General features: G+C 43.3%; 1 protein-coding gene across 11 annotated transcripts in view; it reads right to left on the bottom strand.

The window, feature by feature from the left end:
* PTPRG (protein tyrosine phosphatase receptor type G) overlaps positions 1 to 21,782 on the bottom strand; it is a 799,529-nt gene that overhangs the window by 235,060 nt on the left and 542,687 nt on the right. For 10 of the 11 annotated variants that reach the window (XM_053287905.1, XM_053287902.1, XM_053287906.1 and 7 more), the window contains one exon: positions 13,345 to 13,411. In XM_053287905.1, the coding sequence (XP_053143880.1) occupies positions 13,345 to 13,411 (67 nt within the window). Of the gene's footprint in view, positions 1 to 13,344; positions 13,412 to 21,782 lie in introns of those variants that run through there. The other variant, XM_053287913.1, reaches the window with a different exon arrangement.

Raw genomic sequence — 21,782 nt, 5'->3', positions numbered from 1 at the left:
GGATTAGGTTTCCAGATTACCCTCCAAATTGCCCCCAAATAACGAAAATGGGCCAAAGTGCCCTACCATACTTTGTGGGTCTCCTGGCATCCAACATTCTCTTTCTACTGATATTATAATACATCCAATTATCTACTAGGTACTTCATTGTTTTTTGTATTTCCCCCCAATGCCCCCCCAAAGTCCCAAATTTTCCTGAAGTGAGCCACAAAATCTAACCCTTTTGTATCAGCGGATAAGGAGGTTGGGTGTCTATTTGACACCCGCGAAACAGCAAAATGCGGTTCAATGTATAACGAGGATTGCCTGTATTTAGAATACTTATAAACTGTTTTTAAACAAAAAGTGGTTTACATAGCAAAGGGATAAGAAGATTGTTCCCTGCCTCAAAAGTGATCACGAGCTAAAAAGAGAATCAAGAGAGACCACACAGGAAGCAGGGGGAAATGGGGGAAGATGTACATGTACGTAGGCTTTGTTACAGTATCGTACTAGTTCTTGCCAGGCCAAACGGAGGGCCTTGCTGTCTTCTCTCTCCTGGAAAAAATGCCTGCAGGTGAATGTAGTTCTTGGAGTAGAGGAGCCAAAATAACTTGTAGAGACCAACAAATGACCGACAAAATAAGACCAACAAATTGGATCCATCACTTTATTGTTTAGGACCTACTATCAAAAGACTTGGGGAAAGGGCATGCTGACCACTGCTGAGCTCAGTTGGCATCTCTGATGTTATTTGGTGATTCGCATATGTTGGGAAATGGCCAGGATTACATAATCCTGTTATTGTTTGAGCTGGCCAATGCTTACATAAAAACATGCTCCTACAGATAAACTGTACAACATTAGTCTCAATGTTGTCCTGTGAGCGTTAATAGACAAAAGGGCAAGACTGTGGATTTGGAGATGGTAGATGGAGACAGGGCTCCAAAGCAACTAGGCAGAAAATGAAAAGAAATGGTTTGAAATTGGTAAGTAACTAATTGCAAACCGGCTGTTTGTAATAAGTGTAGTTAGCAAATATTTACGTGTCAAATGCTCACAATAATATATATATATATTTAAAAACCCTCAGATGAAAGGCTAAAAACAAGGACCAGCAAAGACTATGATCTAGAAAGGTATCCATGCAGCAACTCTGCAACCCATGGATTTCCTGGGAGATCTCATGTCACAGAACCACCGAACTACCACTCAAACACCCTCAAGTGTAAACAAGAGATTAGGAAATTGGCATGATTTAAAAGAAGGTTACTGCCAATGTATATACTTCACATTTGCCTCCAAGTTTCCCTTTAAACAGCTTTTGCAAAAACAAATACTGTATTTATGTATAGTGTTTAGATAACATAGTATGGGTACTAGATTCTCATATAACCACACTGTATATGTATAAAAATACGCAACATCAGTGCCACTGGTTTCCACCACACAGTTCCTTTAGTTGCCATATGCTGAGTACATTTCAGTCACCCTGGCAGTTTCCTCTACTCTGCCTTCTTCATATCTTTTCTTGTTTCCTTCTATTAGTCTTGCAGCAGAAGCTAATGATAAGATACACAAAACTCCCAACCCCTCCTGATAGCATTGTATAATTCAATGAATATAATAGGTCAAATTAAATAGAATGATACCTCTCACATACAAGATCAAATTAAATCTCATCAGAGGTCCTTTGTTGCCTAGTTTTAATGGCTGCCAAACAAAAATTAGCTACCTTTTGGGTAGTGTCTACACAATTATCAAAGAGGAGAAACAATGTATAGTAAGATTCATCCCTACCTGTTACACCAATAACAAAGGTGTAATCAACCTGGGACGTAAGTCTTTATAAAAGGAGCAGTATAAAAGAGCGTGTTGTTCTCGGGCAATCCTTCACCACAAGGACAGGTCCTATTTGCTTGGGGCGTTTTATTATACCTGCCATAAAGTCTGCCGAAGGGAGCACATCATATCTGGCTCTAAAAATGCTTTATGCAACTTAGGAAAAGTAAGTGCCGATAGATATTTCACTGGGAAATGGCTGATACATAATACTCTCAGTTGAAATCAGCAATCAGACTGAGATCATTTTGCTGTTCCACATCCTCTATTCTCTGAGCAAGTACCCCACGCCAATTGTGGGTGCAGTTATTCTCAGACCAAGACTTGCTATTAGAACATTTTGGCAGGACAGCTTTTATACAGGCAAATCTGCAGCTATCCCATATAAAACCAGCCACATAAATGCAACCAAGAATTTGCTGTACTCTGTTTATTTTTACTAATTAGCACAACAGTGGTTACTTGCAAAATGCACTGAAGCTTGTATGATTTTAAAGTGTCTTCTCCAATGTTTCTAAAGGAAATTAATAAGTATCACAGAGGCATCATTAACAACTAAAAAATTATAGTGATACCTTCACCGTAAGTGGACCAAGTTGTTATTTAGCTCTTGTTATTATGGGAACAAAAACTAACATGACCTGCAGCATATGTACTTGACTTCAAAATGGGACATTAGTAAGTGGGGGAAAACAATATTAATACCAACCTCTTGGTATTTCTTCAAGCAGAGCACTCAAGGAGCTTAATTAACAGGGAGGCAGAAATATGTGAAGACTAGAGGGTCATAGACATCATTGTTTCTGCAGGTTAAGCCTGTGAATTAGCAGTCAAACTAAAGTCTGGCTCGTAGAAGCAAATGAATGTCTTCTCTCATCAGTTCTTCTCCTTGGAAATGAACACACAAAACCATAAAAGTTGTGGCCCACTATATAACTAGTGGGTTGCTTATATGCTTTTCTCTTTTACTTTTCAAATCATCCAAAGTAGTGGTGATAATCTAAAAAGCGCTAAATGATTGGATTGGTGGCTAGCCTGTCAGTGAGGTCATTCTCACAACTGCCCCTCATGTGAGAAGGGCAGTGCTAGTCTGGGTAGGGCTGGTCATGAGAACCGCCGGGATCACTCCCGATCCCAGCGCTCCTCTGCTGGGTAGCCTGGGTTTTTAAACTCGGGCAGAAAGTGAGGTAGGAGGCATGCATGCCTCCTACCTCACCATCCGGTCACGTGGGCGAGTGAGCTGCTGTGCTGCTCATGTGGGCACATGGCGGAGCCCAGGAGCTGCAAAGATCATGTGGGGGAAGATAGTCAGAATTCTGCTTCCCCCCAGACCTCCTCTGCCCCAGTCCCAGCAGTTGTGAGAACGACCTCAATGGCTACTTATCATGAAGGTAATAATGCTTGTCTATAAAATTAGAGACAGCGTGACTCTGAATACCAATAGCTAGGCAGCAAAGTTGGGAGAGGGGTACTGCCTCCATCTCCTCTTTGTGAGCTTCCCAGAAGCATCTAGTTGACTACTGTGGGGAAAAGGAAAAAGATAGGCCTTTGGTGTTATCCAGCAGGACTCCATCTTATGATCTTATTTTCTTGTGATCTGGACTGGTCCCACCCACCCAGGCTAGCAAGTAGATCTCTCTGAACAGAAAGGACTATAAAGAGCTTCCTGTATGTGCTAGAGGATTGCCTGAGCAAGAAAATTTCCTTGGCTCTGAGGCATTCCTCTCTGTGACTCCTGGCTTTACTTCCTGGTTCTGATTTCTGGCTTTGATCCTGATTCTTTCTCTGCTTCTCTGTCTGACACCTCAGTTGTGACTTTGGCTTTAGTCTTGCTGATCAGTCCTGACTTCCAGCTTGGTCCCAACTCCTGACATTCATGACCCCAAATCCAGTATATCCCTCCCACCTAGGGGAGAGGGTGGACAGTGCAGGGGATGAGACAGGGTGGGGAGAAACTGGCCCAGACCTCAGGTGACCTTGTATTACTGCCTCCTGCCCCCACCAGGAAAATTTGGGAAAGCTGAGGCAGTAACCAACCATGGCCCAAGGAGATAGTCTTGCCTTTGTCCTCTGACTCAGAGGAGTCAATATTTGTTTGCTTGTTTGTTTATCTATTTATTTCATTTATGACATTTAAATACTGCCCCATCCAAATGGCTCTGGGCAGTGCACAGCAGCAACAATAAAACCTGCGAATCCTTTAAAAACAATCATTGCAAAACAATTTTAAAACAGTATAAACCATTAAGAATTAAAACATTTAAAACAGTTTGAAAACCCTGGAAAGCGAGGCCAAACAGATAGGTTTTAAGGACTCTCCTGAAGGCCAACAATGAACTCAAGCTATGGATTTCTGCAGGGAGCGCATTCCACAGCCCAGGAGCAGCTATAGAGAAGGCCCACCTCTGAGTCGCCACGAGACGTACCGGTGGTAACTGGAGACGGACTTCTTCAGATGACCTTAACGTGTGGTGGGGATCATACACTCTCTAAGGTAACCCAGAGCCAAGCCGCTTTAAAGGTAGTGAATAACCAGCACTTTGTATTTTGCCCAAAAACATATCGGCAGCCAGTGCAAATGTTTTAAGACAGGCATAATATGGTCTCTCCAGATTACCACAGAGACCAGTCTGGCTGCCTAATTTTGAACTAAATGAAGTTTCTGAACTGTGTTCAAAGAGAGCCCCACGTAGAGCACATTACAATCGTCGAGCCTGGAGGTTACCAGCTGATGGACCACTATTTTGAGGTTGTTCTCTTCAAGAAATGGACGCAGCTGTTGAATCAGACAAAGCTGATAGAAAGCACTCCTGGCCATACCCTCCACCTGAGATACCAGAGTAAAACCTGGATCCAGGAGTACTCCCAAGCTGTTCCTTCTGGGGGATTGAAATCCCATCCAGCACAGGAAGATTTAACTCATCCCTCAAATTCTGAACCCGCACAATGAGCACTTCCATCTTGCTTGGATTCAGCTTCAATTTGTTATCCCTCATCCATCCCATTACTGCCAGTAGGCAGGCATATAGGGAATGGATGCCATTTCCTGATGATGAAGATGACAAAGAGAAATAGATTTGGGTGTCATCAGCATAACACCCTGCACCAAATCTCCTGATGACCTCACCCAGCGGTTTCATGAAAATATTAAAAAGCATTGGTGACAGAATGGAGCCCTGAGGCACTCCATATAACAGCTCCTCTTCTGAGGAGCAACTGTCACCAAGCTCCACCATCTGGAATCTACCTGAGAGATAGGAGCGGAACCACTGCAAAGCAGTGCCCTCTATCTCCAATCTCCCTAGGTGATCCAGAAGGATACCATGGTCAATGGTATTGAACGCCACTCAGAGATCCAAAAGAACCAGCAGAGTCACACTCCCTCTGTTGATTCCCCAGTAAAGTTCATCCATCAGGCCAACCAAGGCTATCTCAACCCCATAGCCAGCACTAAAGCCAGTTTGAAATGGGTCTAGATAATTGGTTTCCTCCAAAACCACCTGGAACTGGTCGGCCACTACACTCTCAATCACCTTGCCCAACCATGGGAGATTGGAGACTGGCCTATAACTATCCATCACTAAGGGATCCAGGGAAGGCTTCTTAAGAAGCGATCTAAGCACTGCTTCCTTCAAACAAGGAGGCACCTTACCCTCCCTCAGCGGTGCATTCATGATATAAACTAGGTCATCTCCAACAATCTCCCTGCTAGATAGAAGCAGCCAAGTTGGGCAAGGATCCAGAGAACAAGTGGTAGGCCGCACCGCCCCAAGCAGCTTGTCCACATCCTCAGGAATGTGGACAAGAGGCCCTCAGCATCACCAGAGTCAATGCGTATAAAATTCGACAAGACTACTTTAAGGAACAGCGACCTAATGGCGTAGCGGGGAAATGACTTGACTAGCAAGCCAGAGGTTGCCAGTTCAAATCCCCGCTGATACCTATATTGGGCAGCAGTGATATAGGAAGATGCTGAAAGGCATTGGACCGGGTTTCACGATCAGTGAGACCTGGTTTGGTCCGGTCTCACGAGCGGGCAGGGAGCCCTGGGCGGGCGGATCGGCCGCCCATACGATGGTCGGCCCCGAGACGGAGCCGTTGGGGGGAGCGGGGGCCACGTGGCCCCCGCAAGCCCCAGTACGCCCTGCGCAAGTGCGCAGGGCATACTGGGGAAACCCCCGAGCCAGGAGGCTGCATTTAAGCCTCCTGGCCGGGGGTCTACTCATGAGTAGACATGGCGCAAAGCCGCACTGCAGCTACTCACAATTGCACAAAGCAGGTTTTCAGGAGCGCTTGCTCCGCAAACCTGCTTGTTGCCAGGGGTTCTCGAGCAGGTTAGCCACTCCAGAACCACCGGGCTCAGCTGCGAGCCCGGTGGTTCTGACGACTAACAAAAATTGGTCTAGCCTCTGCTAGCCCAATTTTTGTTGGTCGTGAGAATAGCCCCATCATCTCATACTGCGCTGGACATGGCAATGGTAAGCCCCTCCTGTATTCTACCAAAGACAACCACAGGGCTCTGTGGTTGCCAGGAGTTGACACTGACTCAATGGCACACGTTACCTTTACTTTAAGGAACAGATCCTTCCAGGTCCTGTGGCTCTGCTTGGCTCTAACTGAGATGCTGACTCTCTGCATATGGAGTTGTCCAAGGTCTGTTGGGCACTTAGCATTCCCTACCTTGAAAGAGACTCCAGATTACCCCTAAACACTGGCTACTGCTCCTCAAGTTTGACTGTTGGCTTGGCTCCTGGGCTTGACTTTTATTTCCCTGTGGTTATTGCCAATGAGCCACCTTTGATACACTAACTATTGTGTGTTGCGTCTTCTCTCTCTGCTCCCTACAGGCAGCCCTCCAACTAGTGCAGAGGATGGACCTTCCACATGCCAGCGTTGTGGATTTCCCAGCACAAGGGAAGTCCACAACATCACTATCGGCAGTGCCTAATGTGATACTAGTTGTTAATCCAATGGGATTACTTGCAAGTAAGTATTATAGCCTTTCCCTCTTGCATTGGCCCTGCTGGAGTCTTGGCACAAAAGCTTCTCTTGTAGTACCCTCTCAGTGGCCCTGCATATAAGATTCCTCCACATACAGACACTATGTCCACAAATGAACTCAATACAGTTTACTATGGAATGACCTTTAAGAGGCAACAACATCTTTCACCAGATGCATCAAGTTGACGGAAGAAACAGGAAGCAAAGGTACATGAATGGAGGGGAAAATGATTAACAAAGAGAGAATTAAAAATTAAATATATATAAAAGGAAATAGCACATGATCTATGGCGTGATGTAGAGAAAGAAAGACAGCCATGGATGAACTTTTATGCTAAGTGGAATGCCACATATATGGGGCCCCAGATACGAGAAGTATAAAACTGGGGAGCAAAACAAAGACCCCAGAGAGGGGAATTTTTTTTAAAAAAACCCGAATAGGGTTGAGCTGCCTGGCATTCATTCAGTAGTGCTATGGAAGCAAGAAAGGTGTTGTAGTTTCTTCCCAACAGTAATGGCTGATTCACATTTTATGTGGCAGGTGTGCCAACCTTGTGTATACAGATCTCACTTGGTGCAAACTGTAAAGTGTGAAGGGGAGATATGAAGACTTGGGGACACATGGTGCATGCACACTGGAGACCTGCCATGGGCTATGGCTCACTAGGGTACATTCACTGGATGCTTGCAGATCCACATGTCCCTTTAACATTGATGTTCATAATGGCAATCATCAATAAATGCATACAACATGCATAAAGTAACAAATACACACACACAGCAGTATACGTATAGAGAGACCGGTGGAGGGGAAAGAAGCTAGTATGACAGTGATGAAGAAGGAAGGACAATCTAATGTAAGCCAGGCGCGTAACAATGATAGGGCAAGGGGAGACAGTTGTCTGGGGGCCCCACTGCCTGGAGGGGCACCCCAGGGGCACCTCACATGACTCCCCATTGCCCCCTGCCCAGCCCCAAGGCCCCTCAGCCACTTGCCCTCTTCGCCGTCTCTCCTGCTTGTTCTCCTGGCCGGCAATGGAAGCAGCAGGCAAGCTGCAAAGAGCTCCTTTTCTCCCGCCTCTCAGCTGATCGGCGGGTGGGCGGGGCTTCCACGGAGGCCTCCGTGTAGGCCGCAGTGAAGCCTGAACTTGAGTAGGGCCCAAGCCAGCCAGGAAGGAGGAGGCAGCCAGAGTGTTCTCTGCAGCAGAAGACCCCTTGCTGCCCTGCTTAACCCAGACCAGCATTTGCCAGGTAGAGTGTGAACTCCTTTTTGTGGTTACCTTTCCCGCCCCCCCCCCCCTATATAGGGATCTGCTTGCCATAGGGCTTGGATATGGGGGGGGGGGAGGGACTGAGAAGTCTCTGAATATTTATTTTGAAACAGCTTGGAAAATTTGCTGACTTAAAAAAAACTATCTAAAAAGTCCTATAAGTGGCTTGTTTCATGGCAGAAAATTGCAAAAACTTCTGGAACAGTATCTTATTAATTTTATTTATTCATTCATTCATTTATAAATGCACTTATGTTCAAGTTGTTTTGCAGCCCAGAAGGTCTGAGTGAGAACTGTGAAGCATGTCTTGTGCTTTTATTTTATTTTATTTTTCTTGTGTGTGAACTGCTCCCCAATAACTTGCAGGGACTTCAGGGTAAATCTGGCCAACATGTGAATGCAGCACCTCCATTCCAGAGGAGATGTGTCTTAAAGGGCTTTAAAAGCCTCCTGTGAAAAACCTCCTGCAATCAAACTTGACTGAATTTGTTCAGAATTCTGAGAAAACAAACATAGGTTCACCCTGCATGGTTGAAAGTCTCCTTTGCTAATCTGCAGCGAGGGGCCCATTTTAATAATTCATCTTTCTAGTGTGTTCTAGGCATTAAAAGTAATACAAATGTATAGTACTCAATGTATATCACTATATATTGTGACGTGTGTGTGTGTATTCAGTGAAATGTATTTGCAGGTAGCATACTTATTTTGGAATATCAGACTTAAATCCTTGGGGGCCTGGGGTGTGCGGAGGCCCTGGACTTTGGGGGGGCCCATTTTAAAATCTTGTCTCTGGGCCCACTCCAACCTTGCTACACCCCTGATGTAAGCACTTCTAAAATCAGAGGCTGCTTTCCCCATAGTGTTCATGGGAATAAATTGCTTAAAACTATAAATAACTACGGTACATGCCTGAGATCAGGAAAACATGGACAAAACCTTGCAAACATTCCTCTTTATCCCAAACACACCTAGGTTGTTCAGCATACTGGATTTTGTTTTTATTTAGAGCATTTTCTATAGAACTTCTTGTAAAATTTAGCTTAGTGCAACATAAAGGTTCTAAGAAATTAATCCCTGGAGATTAAGAAAATAAAGCAATTTCTCAGCAGCAGCTAACTCTGTATTGATTTTGTTGACATTTCTCTATCATCATTACTAAGCTGGAGACAGTGTGAAGGGCACAATTATTTATGTTCCATCAAATTAGTCAGTAATTCAAATCCCTGACGAAATCTCCAGCCAAGATATCTCCCACTCCTGCAGAATGTGTTTCTGACATTACAAATCTTTGCTAATCACTGGAAGGGCAGAAGAAAGTGATACAACTTTGAAGGGAGAAGATGAACACAAGATCATCACTGGTATTTACAATGGTTTCATACAAATCCTAGGCAAAGGTCTCTATATAAACAGCACATGAAAGAGATAGTTTATGCAGATATTTGACAGATGTTGTTCTGGCAATTAAGGAAGAGTAAAGGAATTCAGCCATGGAGACTAAGGTGACAGCTGTGGTCACTGAGCATTGCTGTCATGAAACCTCACAGTCCAAAGAATCTGCAGAATTTACCTTGGTCCACCATCTACCAGGGCAAAGTTGAACAGGAGACAGGAGGGAAATTGTTAGTTGCAAGAACCTTGCAACCTTCCCTCAGTGTTTGGAAGGAATCCCTTTCAAGGCCTCTCTTTATGAAGGAAAACCATGGATACAGCTGCTTGCCCATCTGTCGAGGCAAGCCACAGTTCAGGTAAATGACTGGAAATGTGGATTGTATCTTTGAACAACCCAAGCAGCTGCGGTAGAAACTGCTAGCTCGTCTGCATTTGCTTCATTGTTATGGTTCCAGAGACCATCTTACAATGCATCATAGATCACAGCTTAAGAATACATGGAGGCTGATCTCACGAGCAGCCAAGACCGGGCTAGGGCAGCTAGGCCCGGGCTTGGCTACCCATGAGAACTGCTGGAAGCTGTGTGGCTCCTGGCAGCAAACCACTTAGGGAGCTTCATCCGGACTAACTACTCGTGTGTCAGTGCTGGCTGCTCCCAGCTGGTGCTGACACAGGAGCGGTCTGCTGGCTGTCAACAAGGGGATCCCCACAATACACTGTTTGGTGATCTCTGGGGGTCGGGATGATCTGATCTGTGTGCCCTGACCTGCCTAGACCCCGCAGCCAGATCATCTGCAGCAAAGGTGAGCCTCTGCTGCTCGCCCTCAAGCCCTCTCATGCAATTGTGAGAAAGGACTCATGTTGTATCAACTTGTGAAGCCTTAGAGTCTGCATAGCACATTAGGAACACAGTGATAAAGCCATCAACATAAAATCCAGGTTCTAGGTAAATTATTAATCCTCAATCTAATATGTGGGTAATTAGGAGGATAAAATGAGATAAAGATAGCCTACAACTCACACTGGTCTTCTGGAACAAGTGACTGCATGCATTTCCATACATCAAGTACACACAATGTGATACATAGTTCATAGATTTCGCAGAGTATTCACCTGTGGTACTAGCTGGGGACTAATTGAGGTCACTCATCTGTGTGCTTCTAATATAATTAAAGCTAATTAAGATAAATGTCTTCATGACAGTATAGACTTGCAACCAGTAATCTTGATTTGGCTCCCCCCGCAACACATGAGACTTCCTAGCTACATAGAGAAATGAGACAATAGTGTTATCATGTCAGGTCCAAAGAATGACTAAGCTGATGTAAGAAAGGATCCTATATCCATGTGGTTTTGCTCTAGTTCACTTACATCTTGCAGTATTCAAAGTCTTCTTTGTTATAGGACTTTCACCTGCTTCCCCATCAAACAAAAATATACAGTTTATAAATGTATCTAAGTAAATAAACCAGTTCAGAATATACCAGAAAGTTAAAGTACAGTAATCAGTAATTGTTCAAAACCTAGCAACGAGGTCACACCACTCCCCTCTGTGGAATCAGAAGCATGATATAAATACATATTGCATTGTGCTTGGGCAGAGAAGTCTATTATCCTGATTGGCTGAACTAGTTTGAGCATTATAAAGCATAAGCATTTCAAGGGCTCAAGGAACAAAGAAGGAAGTAAGGCATGTAGGTGGTGGACTAGTAAGAAGAAGGACCTATGGAACAGTGAATGGTTGAAACATGGACCTCCTGAAGCGAGAAGGCGCCAAAGACAAAGTTGGACCGAGACAATCTTTTTATAAAATCTAGGAAAAGGAGTCGCTGTGCAGGAAGGAAATGGGAAAGGGAGACCTGAAGGAGTGAAGGCTGAAGACCAGCTGCCATAGAGTTACTAAGTCAATAGCTGAGGCACTGATAGTCTCTGATGTCCCTTTAATTGCTCATAGGAGGAACATTGTCAGAAACCACATCTATTGTCACAGCAACATTGTCCCCATAGGATTGACTGCCAGGTCACAATGAGGACCAGGCGTAATAGATAGGAGTAATCTGAATGAAGTAGTCAATTATTTGGCTGCAGGATTATAGTCTTAGTGTATATTTCTTTTGATCAACAGTGATCACACAACTCTACAATCAATCAAATGCCAATAAACCGTTTTCTTAATAAAACAATGATACATATTCAGAGGAAAATTGAGAGTTTCCTTCTTTCATATTTTTAGATTTTTATTAGGAAGCAGATTTATCAACCTGTTCACCCTTTTCCTCTGCTTAAAACATGAGCTCCCATTGTGAGGGAAGCAAAATAAATGTCTCTTACCCACCCAGATTCTGCTGTGTATACCCAACTCCAGACTGACAAATCATTATTATGTGGGGAGGGAAACGCATACTGCAGAACCACATCACTATTTACTAGACAATTGTTTTGGAGGGAATGAAGTATACCTGTAAGATACAGGTATGATTAGGTGCCAGCAGGTATTCCAGCAGCACAGATGGAAATGGAATGGGATAGCTTCAATCATCTTTGAGGGGGTTGAGACCTTGAAATATAGAGCAGGGAGGATGAAAGACTACAGAATATTCTGGGTCACTTAAATGGTAGGTTTGACTTCAGTGTCAAATTACATAATCACCACAATAGCCCAATTCACCCTTCCTATATTTTGGGCTATGCCATACTCTTTGGTTGCCCAGTAGGAACTAGATAATAACATCTATTTCTGCAGAAAACAACATGGTTTTCAGCTCAGTGTGTAGTTTTTACTTCACAGCTGAAGACTGCAATTTATAAATGGCAACAAACCTATGAAAAATTCTCTAAATGAAGGACTTTGTGGTGTGTTATCATTTAACCCCTATTTTCCACTTTCACTAGATTTTCTGGCATTCACAGCTGCAACATTAAATGACTCTGAAACCTGAGCAATTAATCCAGAATCCTATTTGTTTTAATCTAACACTGTCAGCTGGTTTTAGGTTTCCAGTCAGGAGGGGAAAAAATGTTTGTTAAGCTCCACAGCACTAGCTAATGTCTAAAGACAATCCACTAGAAGAAAAGGTGTGAAGATGTTTTATAGATGGAACAGAGATTTATTAGGGTAACTAACACTGTTGCTGCAGATGCCTTGAGAATTATAATAAGATTATTAAAACTTTACAAATCATTACATTAAAAGTCTGACAAGAGTACTTTTGAAATGAGACTGCTTGGATGTAATTGCTAATGGTGCATTACCAATGATAAGACTTCAGGACCTTTTTTCAATAAAAACTTCTTTAAAATATAAGATATATTATATTTATTTCACTACCTGCTATAAGTTAAAGGATAATAGGTTTAGCTGCATCAGAATAGCTGAACGATCACATTTATGTCAGTGAGAGAAGGATGTTCTCCTGCTGCAAACTTTAATTAATTTTCACAGATAGTTAATTTTCTGTTTCATTATCAGCTCCCTAAATTTGAAAGACAAACAATTTATAAACAAATAGAAGATGGGGTGTGTGTGTGTGTAAGAAGCAAATAGACAAGGAGGAGGATGCTGGAGTACATCATCACTGGTAGTAACATTAATAATGTATTGATTTTTTAAAAAATTATCATGTACGTATTCTAGAGTCTTGGCTAAAAAAGGACAAATTTTTTATTGTTAGCCCAAACCTGTTTCTAGGTAACAAACACGTTTGGTCTTCATAAATAACAACCTCAGTGCCCTTAAACATCAGTGCATGAAATATATACATTTCAATATGTCCTTTGAAAGGGTGACCCATTCAATTAAGGACAATATTCCAGGCCTTCTACTCTTCCCAGCAGAGGGGAACTTTAAGTGGCTACTTACCATGATGTACGACACCCTTCAACCCATGGATAATAGGCTCCAGTGCTGGATTGTCCCTCTGATTGACCTACATGTAAAGGATACATGATTGGTTAAATCTGTTCTGGCATCAGATGGAAGAGTCTCCATTTAATCTTCTAAATGGGAGGAGGGAGGAGGATGTTATCTAGCAAGTTGCTCAGTTCTCACATTTAAAACAGGTACTCACCAAACACTGAATGCTTAAGATTTATAATGCAATAACTTTAGGTGAAAGAACCTCAGAATGCACTAAAACATTAGGAATATAATCACAACCCAGACAGACCTGAACTCGCCTCTTTCACTGCCACAGATAAAAATGTCTTAGATAAATACAGAAATATCAGGTTATCAATGAATGGTCTTTTTTTTAAGGCAAGAGATAGAAGGCATAAAGAGGGAGTTCAACTGGAGCCCTGCTAAATTATAACTAAGGCAGATCCAGTCCTTCGTAGAACTGATTGTTATTTATCTCATCTTTTTCTTCTCATTTTTCTTCTGTTATTTATCTCATTTTTTTCTTCTCCCTCTGTGGGGTAAATATCTGCTTTTCCACGATACCTTTGTGAACCAGGCTTTTGGAGACACTGCCCTCACCAAGATGCAGTACAGAAAGTATAGGGAACAAGCTGTGACTGTTCAGGAAGGATGGAACTACCATGTGGCAATTATAGAGCAAATTAATTTCTACATAGCATAATGTTCGTATATGATTTTGCAAACTTTCTTGGCCAGTCCATGGCTTGCTGGTAAAGTCCTGCTATCTAACTGCTAACTGGGCAGGAGGGACCTTTTAAAAGCAGTGGCTCTCTTCTATTCAGCAGAAATTAAGCAATTGCCCATATTTGGCTCAGCATAGCATCTCTCCAGTGGCTGCTGCTGCTGCCGCCGCCACCATCCCCTTTGCGTTTCTTTTTAGGAATCTGGGCCCCTATGGAACAGGGAGCCACTTTTTAATATATTGTTCCTTTTGCCATGTAAACTGCTTTGAGAACTTTTCTTAAAGGTTATCAAAATAATTACTTACTTAATTGATTGATTTTTAAAAATGCACCCATCCAAAGAGTAAGGCAATCTCATTTCAAACCTCTATTAACTCTAATCCCAGCACGGGGTTTATTTCCAGAAGGACAAATTATCTAATTAGAACTCGTATGAAAAGTGGCTTTTATGAACTCATAGTCATTGAGCCAAGAATCCAGAGGCACCCCAGCTCACAATTTTTACAAGAATGAAAGATACCATAGACCAAAATCCAATGTACAAGTTTTGACATACATATCCACAGATGTTTATTTGCATGGCCTCTGATCATTAAGCTCCCATACAGGCAGGCATTCCCATTAATTTCAAAGAGAGGGGCAGCTCCATGCATGCAAAGGGATTTGTGGACACACTGAAGTGTCAATAAATGTAACTGGGGACATGTTGTTTTTATGTGGGAACCCTGTTTCCTCTCCCTTGCCTTCATCCTGAGGCTCCTCAGCACTAACCTAAAAGAAATAAGACCTCTTGCACACATTATGGTCAAAAGCTTAGTCTGCTCTTGACCATAATGTGAACTCCTCAGTCTCAGGAGAGGAGAACTGGTCTTGTGATAGCAAGCATGACTTGTCCCCTTAGCTAAGCAGGGTCCACTCCAGTTGCATATGAATGGGAGACGATGTGTGAGCACTGTACAATATTTCCCTTAGGAGATGGGAGTGAGTCTGGGAAGATCAGAAGGCTCCAAGTTCCCTCCCTGGCATCTCCAAGATAGGGCTGAGAGAGATTCCTGCCTGCAACCTTGAAGAAGCCACTGAGAGTCTATGTAGACAATACTGAGCTAGATGGACCTATGGTCTGACTCAATATATGGCAGCTTCCCGTGTTCCTGTGCCTACAGGATTATTAAAATGTAACAGAATTAAACTAAGCTGATGTAAACCAGGTCAGATATAAATCCAAATGTTTGGATAAACACATCTAAATGTGCCTTCTGCACTAGCTGATGCTGTAATCTTGTGTATATTTGCCTGGGAGAAAGCCTCACTGAACACAGAGGAGCTTACTTCTGAATATTCAGACTGGATGTGGGCAAACAAGTTGAAATTAAATCCAGACAAGACATAGGTCTACTGTTCATTAGAATAGCCTGTCCAGGTTGTTCTGGATGCTTGCTCTGGATAGGGTAATACTCCTCCTGGACCAGGTTCACTGTTTGAGGAAACCTCTGGACCCAGGGCTACTCCTGGATGTCCTGGTGGTGGTAGCTGTGACCAGACGAGTCTACACTCAGTTTTGGCATGTGTCCTTCATGGAAATAGCAGATGTGAAGATTCTCACCCATGCCTTGGTCACACTGAGGCTTGATTACTGTCATATACTCCACATAGGGTTGCCCTTGAACAATGTCCAGAAACTCTGGGTAGTTCAGAATGCATTGCCCAGTCTGTTTTTGGAACCCAGTATAGATAGCATGTGATTCCTATACTCTACCATCTTCATTGGCATGCTTGAGGGCAAACATGTATCTTGAACCAAACAGGGGAGATATGGCTTAGCTTCCCTACTGTAAACTGCTCTCTCCCATGGGAAGAGAGCAATGTCTCTTCTTCTCCTTAGAAGAACGGTGTTTTTGTTGTATATGGTCATAGAATGTGCTGTTCATAAAGTGTGCAGTTCATACAGGGGAGTTTGAACTAACTGCTGAATCCTTAGGGCTGCCATTAGCGTTATTGCTTTCTTCTCATTGCTATCATATGGTTAACTCAGAGGCAGATAGCAGAGATGAGATTTAGAACTACTCTCAGACATACTTTACAACTAGGCTAATCACTTTTGTGGATTTCACACTCATGTTCCTCTCTTCCAAAAGTGTTTTTCTCACGTGCTGTTGTGTGGCGGATCTTATTCAAACAAAAGGCAGGAAACTGAAGCCAGAGGACTGAGGCAAAGCTGGCTGAGTGGCAAATAAATACCTTGAAAGCAGAGGTATGCTTGTCTATCAGTTTCAGGGTGTGTTCACACAGAATTGTTGGCAGGTTTAATCTCCTCAAAGATTTTAAGAGTTCTTCATGCTGTAATTTCCATTATTACAGCTGCATTTTTTTTAGCCATCGCAAATCACAAGAATTGTAGTGGGAGCATCATCCAAGGAACACTTGTTCATATAATCCATAAACTCAGGAATGAATGTGTGGAAACCATTTGCTTATATATTAATTGGCCTTTTGTGCCTTTGCCAAAATGGTTGCTAGTAAACTACTGTTATTATTATGGGGCAGTCCATGCAGGGGAGGCAACTGGGATTTTTCTGTTCAATAAAGTATACATAAAAACATGATTGCAATACCAAGTTTTTTTCTCTGCCCATTACTAGTTTCCAATTCACTCTTCACTATGAGGAGCCAATTCCACACTTGACACATGCAGTCGTTGTTGTGCAGAAAGATTATTCATACCTTGAGCATTATTCCTTGCTCAGCAGATTTGCTCAGGAGTGGAATTGCAAGAATCTAGTTACCCACTAGAGCACAAATTTAGTATTTAAAAAGTAAAGGGAAAAATCCTCAGTAAAGAGGGTAGAACATTTGCATATATCATTTATAATTGAACAGTGCCTATAATCCTCTTTGACAGAGACAAATAAGTAACTACTATACTCACAACAGTGAAAAAATAAACATAGCCTTGCAGTTTATGAGCACCATTATGCTATTTCCAATGCTAATAGGACTCTCTCACCTTAGGGTAAATGGCACAAAAGTAAATCAAGCCAGTAAAATCTCTTTGTTTATCACTTACACTGTGCTATTTCTGCTCCCCTGTGAACACACTGTCCTAGGCAGAGTGAATGGCTAAGGTGCAATGTGTTGAATACAAACAGCATACCATTTACAACTTGCAACTTAAGAACCTTATTATAAGCTTAACTGGCCACATTATTATATACTTTAATAGAGGCCACAATGCACTGTTTCACAAAGATTACTTTGGGATCACAGAAGGTAGGACCAGGTTATTGTAACCTTTGTTTGATATGTATCACAGGGCACAGCACGTATGAACTACTACAGTCATGGGGAGAGATATTCCTAAATCAGTGGCTGCCCCACTAGGATTAAAACCACAGGCTTTTCTCTTCCAAGAGCTAAATATTCCACAGTTTGAAAACAATGCCTCTATGAAACTAGGAGGCTATTCACACACGCATGCAAAACTGGGCTAAGGGAGCCCAGCCCAAATTTGCATGCACATGTGAACCGCCGGGACTGGGCCTGATCCCTGCGGCAACACAGTGGCAAACCCGCCCATGTAGCCACGCTTGAAAATGAGCGAGCGCTCCCTTAACCCTTTTTTCTTGATTGTGTGGCAGCTGCGGCTGCACTGCTGCCACACTGTGGGGAGTCGGGCGGGGGATCCCCATGATGCACTTGCGTGGGGCATCATTGTATTTCCAGAGGCTGGGATGACACACCCTGGCCCCCGACCCTCCCTGGTGACTCAGTGCACGGGGAATCGATGGTCTGCGGGGAAGATAAGTTTAACCTGCCTTCCCTGCAGACCACCCTCTAGCCCTTCTCTGTAATTGTGAGAAGAAGCTCTAGGAATGCTTCAGTAAAAGCCAAGTTTTTAATCTGTTGATGAAATATCATCAGGAAGTGGGCTTGGCACATCCACTCAGGAGAGCATTCCATTGTGCAGGTGTCACTATGGGGAAATCTTATCCCATGCTCTTCTAATCCTCACCTCTGTGAATGATGGGACATCGATCAAGGCCCCCTCCCTGCAGATTGAAGAGCACAGGGAACTACACCCTAAAAGTCCTGCTCTGGCATGATGTACTGGCAACTCCAGAAACATGCTGTTCTGCCAAGTTATAAAAGAGCATGAGGGTTTTTTTTAAGAGTAGAAGAGTTACAGAATAGATTATCCTTCTAATAACTCAGAAAAGGAAATTTTAAGTTGCTTCCAGTGCCAGCTGGAAGACAAGGAGTCAGCTGTGAGTTACTGTAGTGGCATGGGGCAAAATAATAATAATAGGAACATAGGGGCATAGGAAGCTGCCATATACTGAGTCAGACCATAGGTCCATCTCGCTCAATATCGTCTTCACAGACTGGCAGCAGCTTCTCCAAGGTTGCAGGCAGGAATCTCTCTCAGCCCTGTCTTGGAGATGCCAGGGAAGGAACTTGGAGCCTAGATGCTCTTCCCAGCTTCCCAGAGCTGCAATAATAATGCAGATCTCTTGCTTTTGAATTCAAACTAGCAGCAGTCCAGAAAATGGAGATTACACAGAGAAAGAGAGAGAGAATTCCCTATAACAGACTTCCTTTCCATTGGCTGGTGAAAAGTTCTGCACAGGAAGTTGAAAATGCAGTCATTTCAGATTTGGCAAGAAAAGGAATTTCAGAGCTGCAGTACACCCTTCCTCAGAAGTAGAGCTAGCACCTGAGTAATCTGGATGCCTATAAAGCCAAAAGTTTTACCATCCTCACAAGTGGCCTGTTATCACACCCATCTCTAAGTATAGTGATATCTTGATTTTAATGTTGAAAGGAGACTACAATGTTCTGAGCGGCGGCTGCACTCTTAACTGCACAGGGAGTCAGCCAATTGTAGGCTCAGTCACTAAATTCATCTCCCCAATTTCTCCACAGTTGTGAGAACAGTGTATTGCTCAGTCCATCATGGCGAGAGCCTGAAACAAACCCAGTTCTTCACCAGCTGTTATGAAATACATAGTTCTCTCTCAATCCCACCCAAAAGATCCTGGTTGCTTTCCAATAGTCATGAATTTGCAGCAATTGCTTTCAAGCTCATTAAACGGACTCCAGTGCAGTATTACAAAGCATTTTGAAAGAGCAAGTGGTATGCCATAAGTTAATCTATTGGAATATGAAATGGCATGCATTTTGTACCAGAAAATGAATGGCTACAATTTGGTAATGCTTTACTTGAGCCTTGCTTCTCAGAAGCGAATTATAATTTACTTTTCTTTCCCTATTCAACATTTGGACCTGGACTTGGAAACCAATCCTCTCCCATCTTTCAAGTCTTGCCCATCTGCTAAGTATAACAGCCAAGACAACTGGCATGCCAGAAATGGGATAAAGCCAGATGCTTCTGCAGTTTTGCAATGGTAATACACAGACTATCCTGTGAAAACTCTGAGCTTAATAGTTATTATTCCAAGGAAGCAACTGCTTAAAGTACTTCAAGGAGAAATGTCCAAGACTGAACTGAGTTAAAGTTGAGGCAAGAACTCCCTTGTGATTACCTCAGCATGACTGAGACTTCAAATCATGCCAAATATATTAGTTCAGTTCTTTATTTGTTTATATCTCACCCTTCCTTAAAGGATGAAAAAGCTGTGATTTAGACTCACTAGGCTGAAAAATAGTAGTAACCTTCCCAAGGCTACCTAGAGATCTTTGTGGTTGAACAGGAATCTGAAGTCATATATTTCAGTCATATTCAAACCCAACACTCTAGATCCTGTACCAGGCAAGCAAGATGTGTCCCACAATAAACAGCAAGTACTGTGACCTGAGATGCTAAGCAATAGAATACAGGTAGCAGATATGGATGCTGGGAACTGTCAAGTCCTCCTGTACTTTGCTACTGAAGTGGCAGCTGAAAAGAAGACAAAAGGCATTCTCCTGCCCTTGAAGCACGAGGCTAGAAAGCTCTCTGAAGCTCTAGATATGTCCCAAATGCTGTTTGGCCTGGGCACAGATTGCACATATGCATCCACGAAGAATTCTCCACTCTTAAATGCTGCATTACATTTCTCTCTGATATCCTGTCCTGCACTGTTTTGAAAGCAAAGAGTGTGTTGGTTCTTCAAGACACAGTAGAAAAAAGGAACTGTCCTAAAATGTGTTTTCAACCGTGCAAAATGAATCTCACCAGCTACAGTGTGTGAAATGGCAGGCTTGCACTATATAATGTCAAACACATTTAAATGTATGTGCACCAAAGATACTTCTGCTCCTTGAGACCTTGACTTCTAGATAACTGAGAGAAGGGCTTGAAACATGAGGAGTATCTTCTCATGATCATGGAGAAGAGTCTCTATGGGGTTTGCGAGGAGAACAAGCTAAGCCCGCTCTCCTCGCAGACGACCAGCCAGTCTGCTCTGGGCGGCCACAGCGGCTGCCCACACAACTGCCGGCTCCATGACAGAGCCGGCGGGGGCTGGGAGGATCGGGGGCTGCGCGGCCCCCAGAAGCTCCAGTATGCCCTCCCGCAGGGCATACTGGAGAGAACCCCGGAGCCGAGAGGCAGTTTCCACCTCCCCTCCGGGGGTCTACTCATGAGTAGCCGTGGCACAGAGCCACACTGCAGCTATTCATGATTTTAAAAACCTGGGTTTGCGGAACACTCGTTCTGCAAACCCGGTTTAAAGGGAGGGGTTGTTTGGAGGGTTAACCTCTGGGAGGCAACCGGGCTCACCTGCAAGCCTGGTGGCTCCCACAATCAGCCGAAATCGGGCTAGACTCCCCTAGTCCGATTTTGGCTGATCATGGGAATAGCCTCAAAGAATGGCAATTCACACTAATTTAAATTAAGTTTTTTATTCCTTTGTTTTAACTTCTTGTAAACTGCACGGAATGTACCTTTGGGGTGGTATGCAAGCTTAACAAACAAACAAACAAACAAACAATATAAATAAAAATGTTTGACGAAGTATTCTCAATATCTGCCATTAAAGGCAAGGTAAATTAGAAGCAGGGATAGGTACCATAAAACCAGGACCGCCCCTGGCAAAATGGATCTATTGGAGTAGTATATTCTGTTCTTCTTTACCTTGTTCCCATGTTATTGAGAAAAGAAACAGTTGTTCCATACTTCCTTGCACTGAGAAAAGCATCGTGGAGGATACTGTACTGACTTTGGGAGGGACGGGAAAAGCTTTCTGCTGAACAGTTTCTGCCAAAAAGGACAGAAGAGATCCTGAACCCGCCCCGCCCCCCGCTTTTATCAGTGTGCTAAAATGGTGCAACGAGGCTTTAAACAGCTTTAGTAATGGTGAGAAACCACCAGGTTCATGAACACAAACCGAAATGCTTGAGAAAGATTCCTATCTACACCTAATCACCAGGGGGAGGGGGGATCGACAGTATATTTAAAAATACAATTTGCACCGACAGTTTACTACTAGAATTACTATTGTACATGCCTCCTAATTGCTAGGTTCTCAGCTGATCAGAAGTAGTTTGATGTCAAATTACTGCAGAAAGAACTAGAAGTAGTTTACTGCTGCTTGCCCTAGGATGTCTCAAAGAGGCAATAAGGTCATTCATATGACCAGCCCTACCCAGGCTTGGACAGCCCTACCTGGGTAGGGCTGGTTGTGTGGAGCAGTGGGATCGGTCCCAATCCTAGCGCTCTGCACCAGGGTAACCTGGGTTTTGTACCCGGGCTAACAG

This window comes from Hemicordylus capensis, chromosome 2 (assembly GCF_027244095.1).
Source record: "Hemicordylus capensis ecotype Gifberg chromosome 2, rHemCap1.1.pri, whole genome shotgun sequence".
In the NCBI taxonomy this organism is placed as follows: domain Eukaryota; kingdom Metazoa; phylum Chordata; class Lepidosauria; order Squamata; family Cordylidae; genus Hemicordylus; species Hemicordylus capensis.
This window is presented reverse-complemented; position numbering and strand designations above follow the sequence as displayed.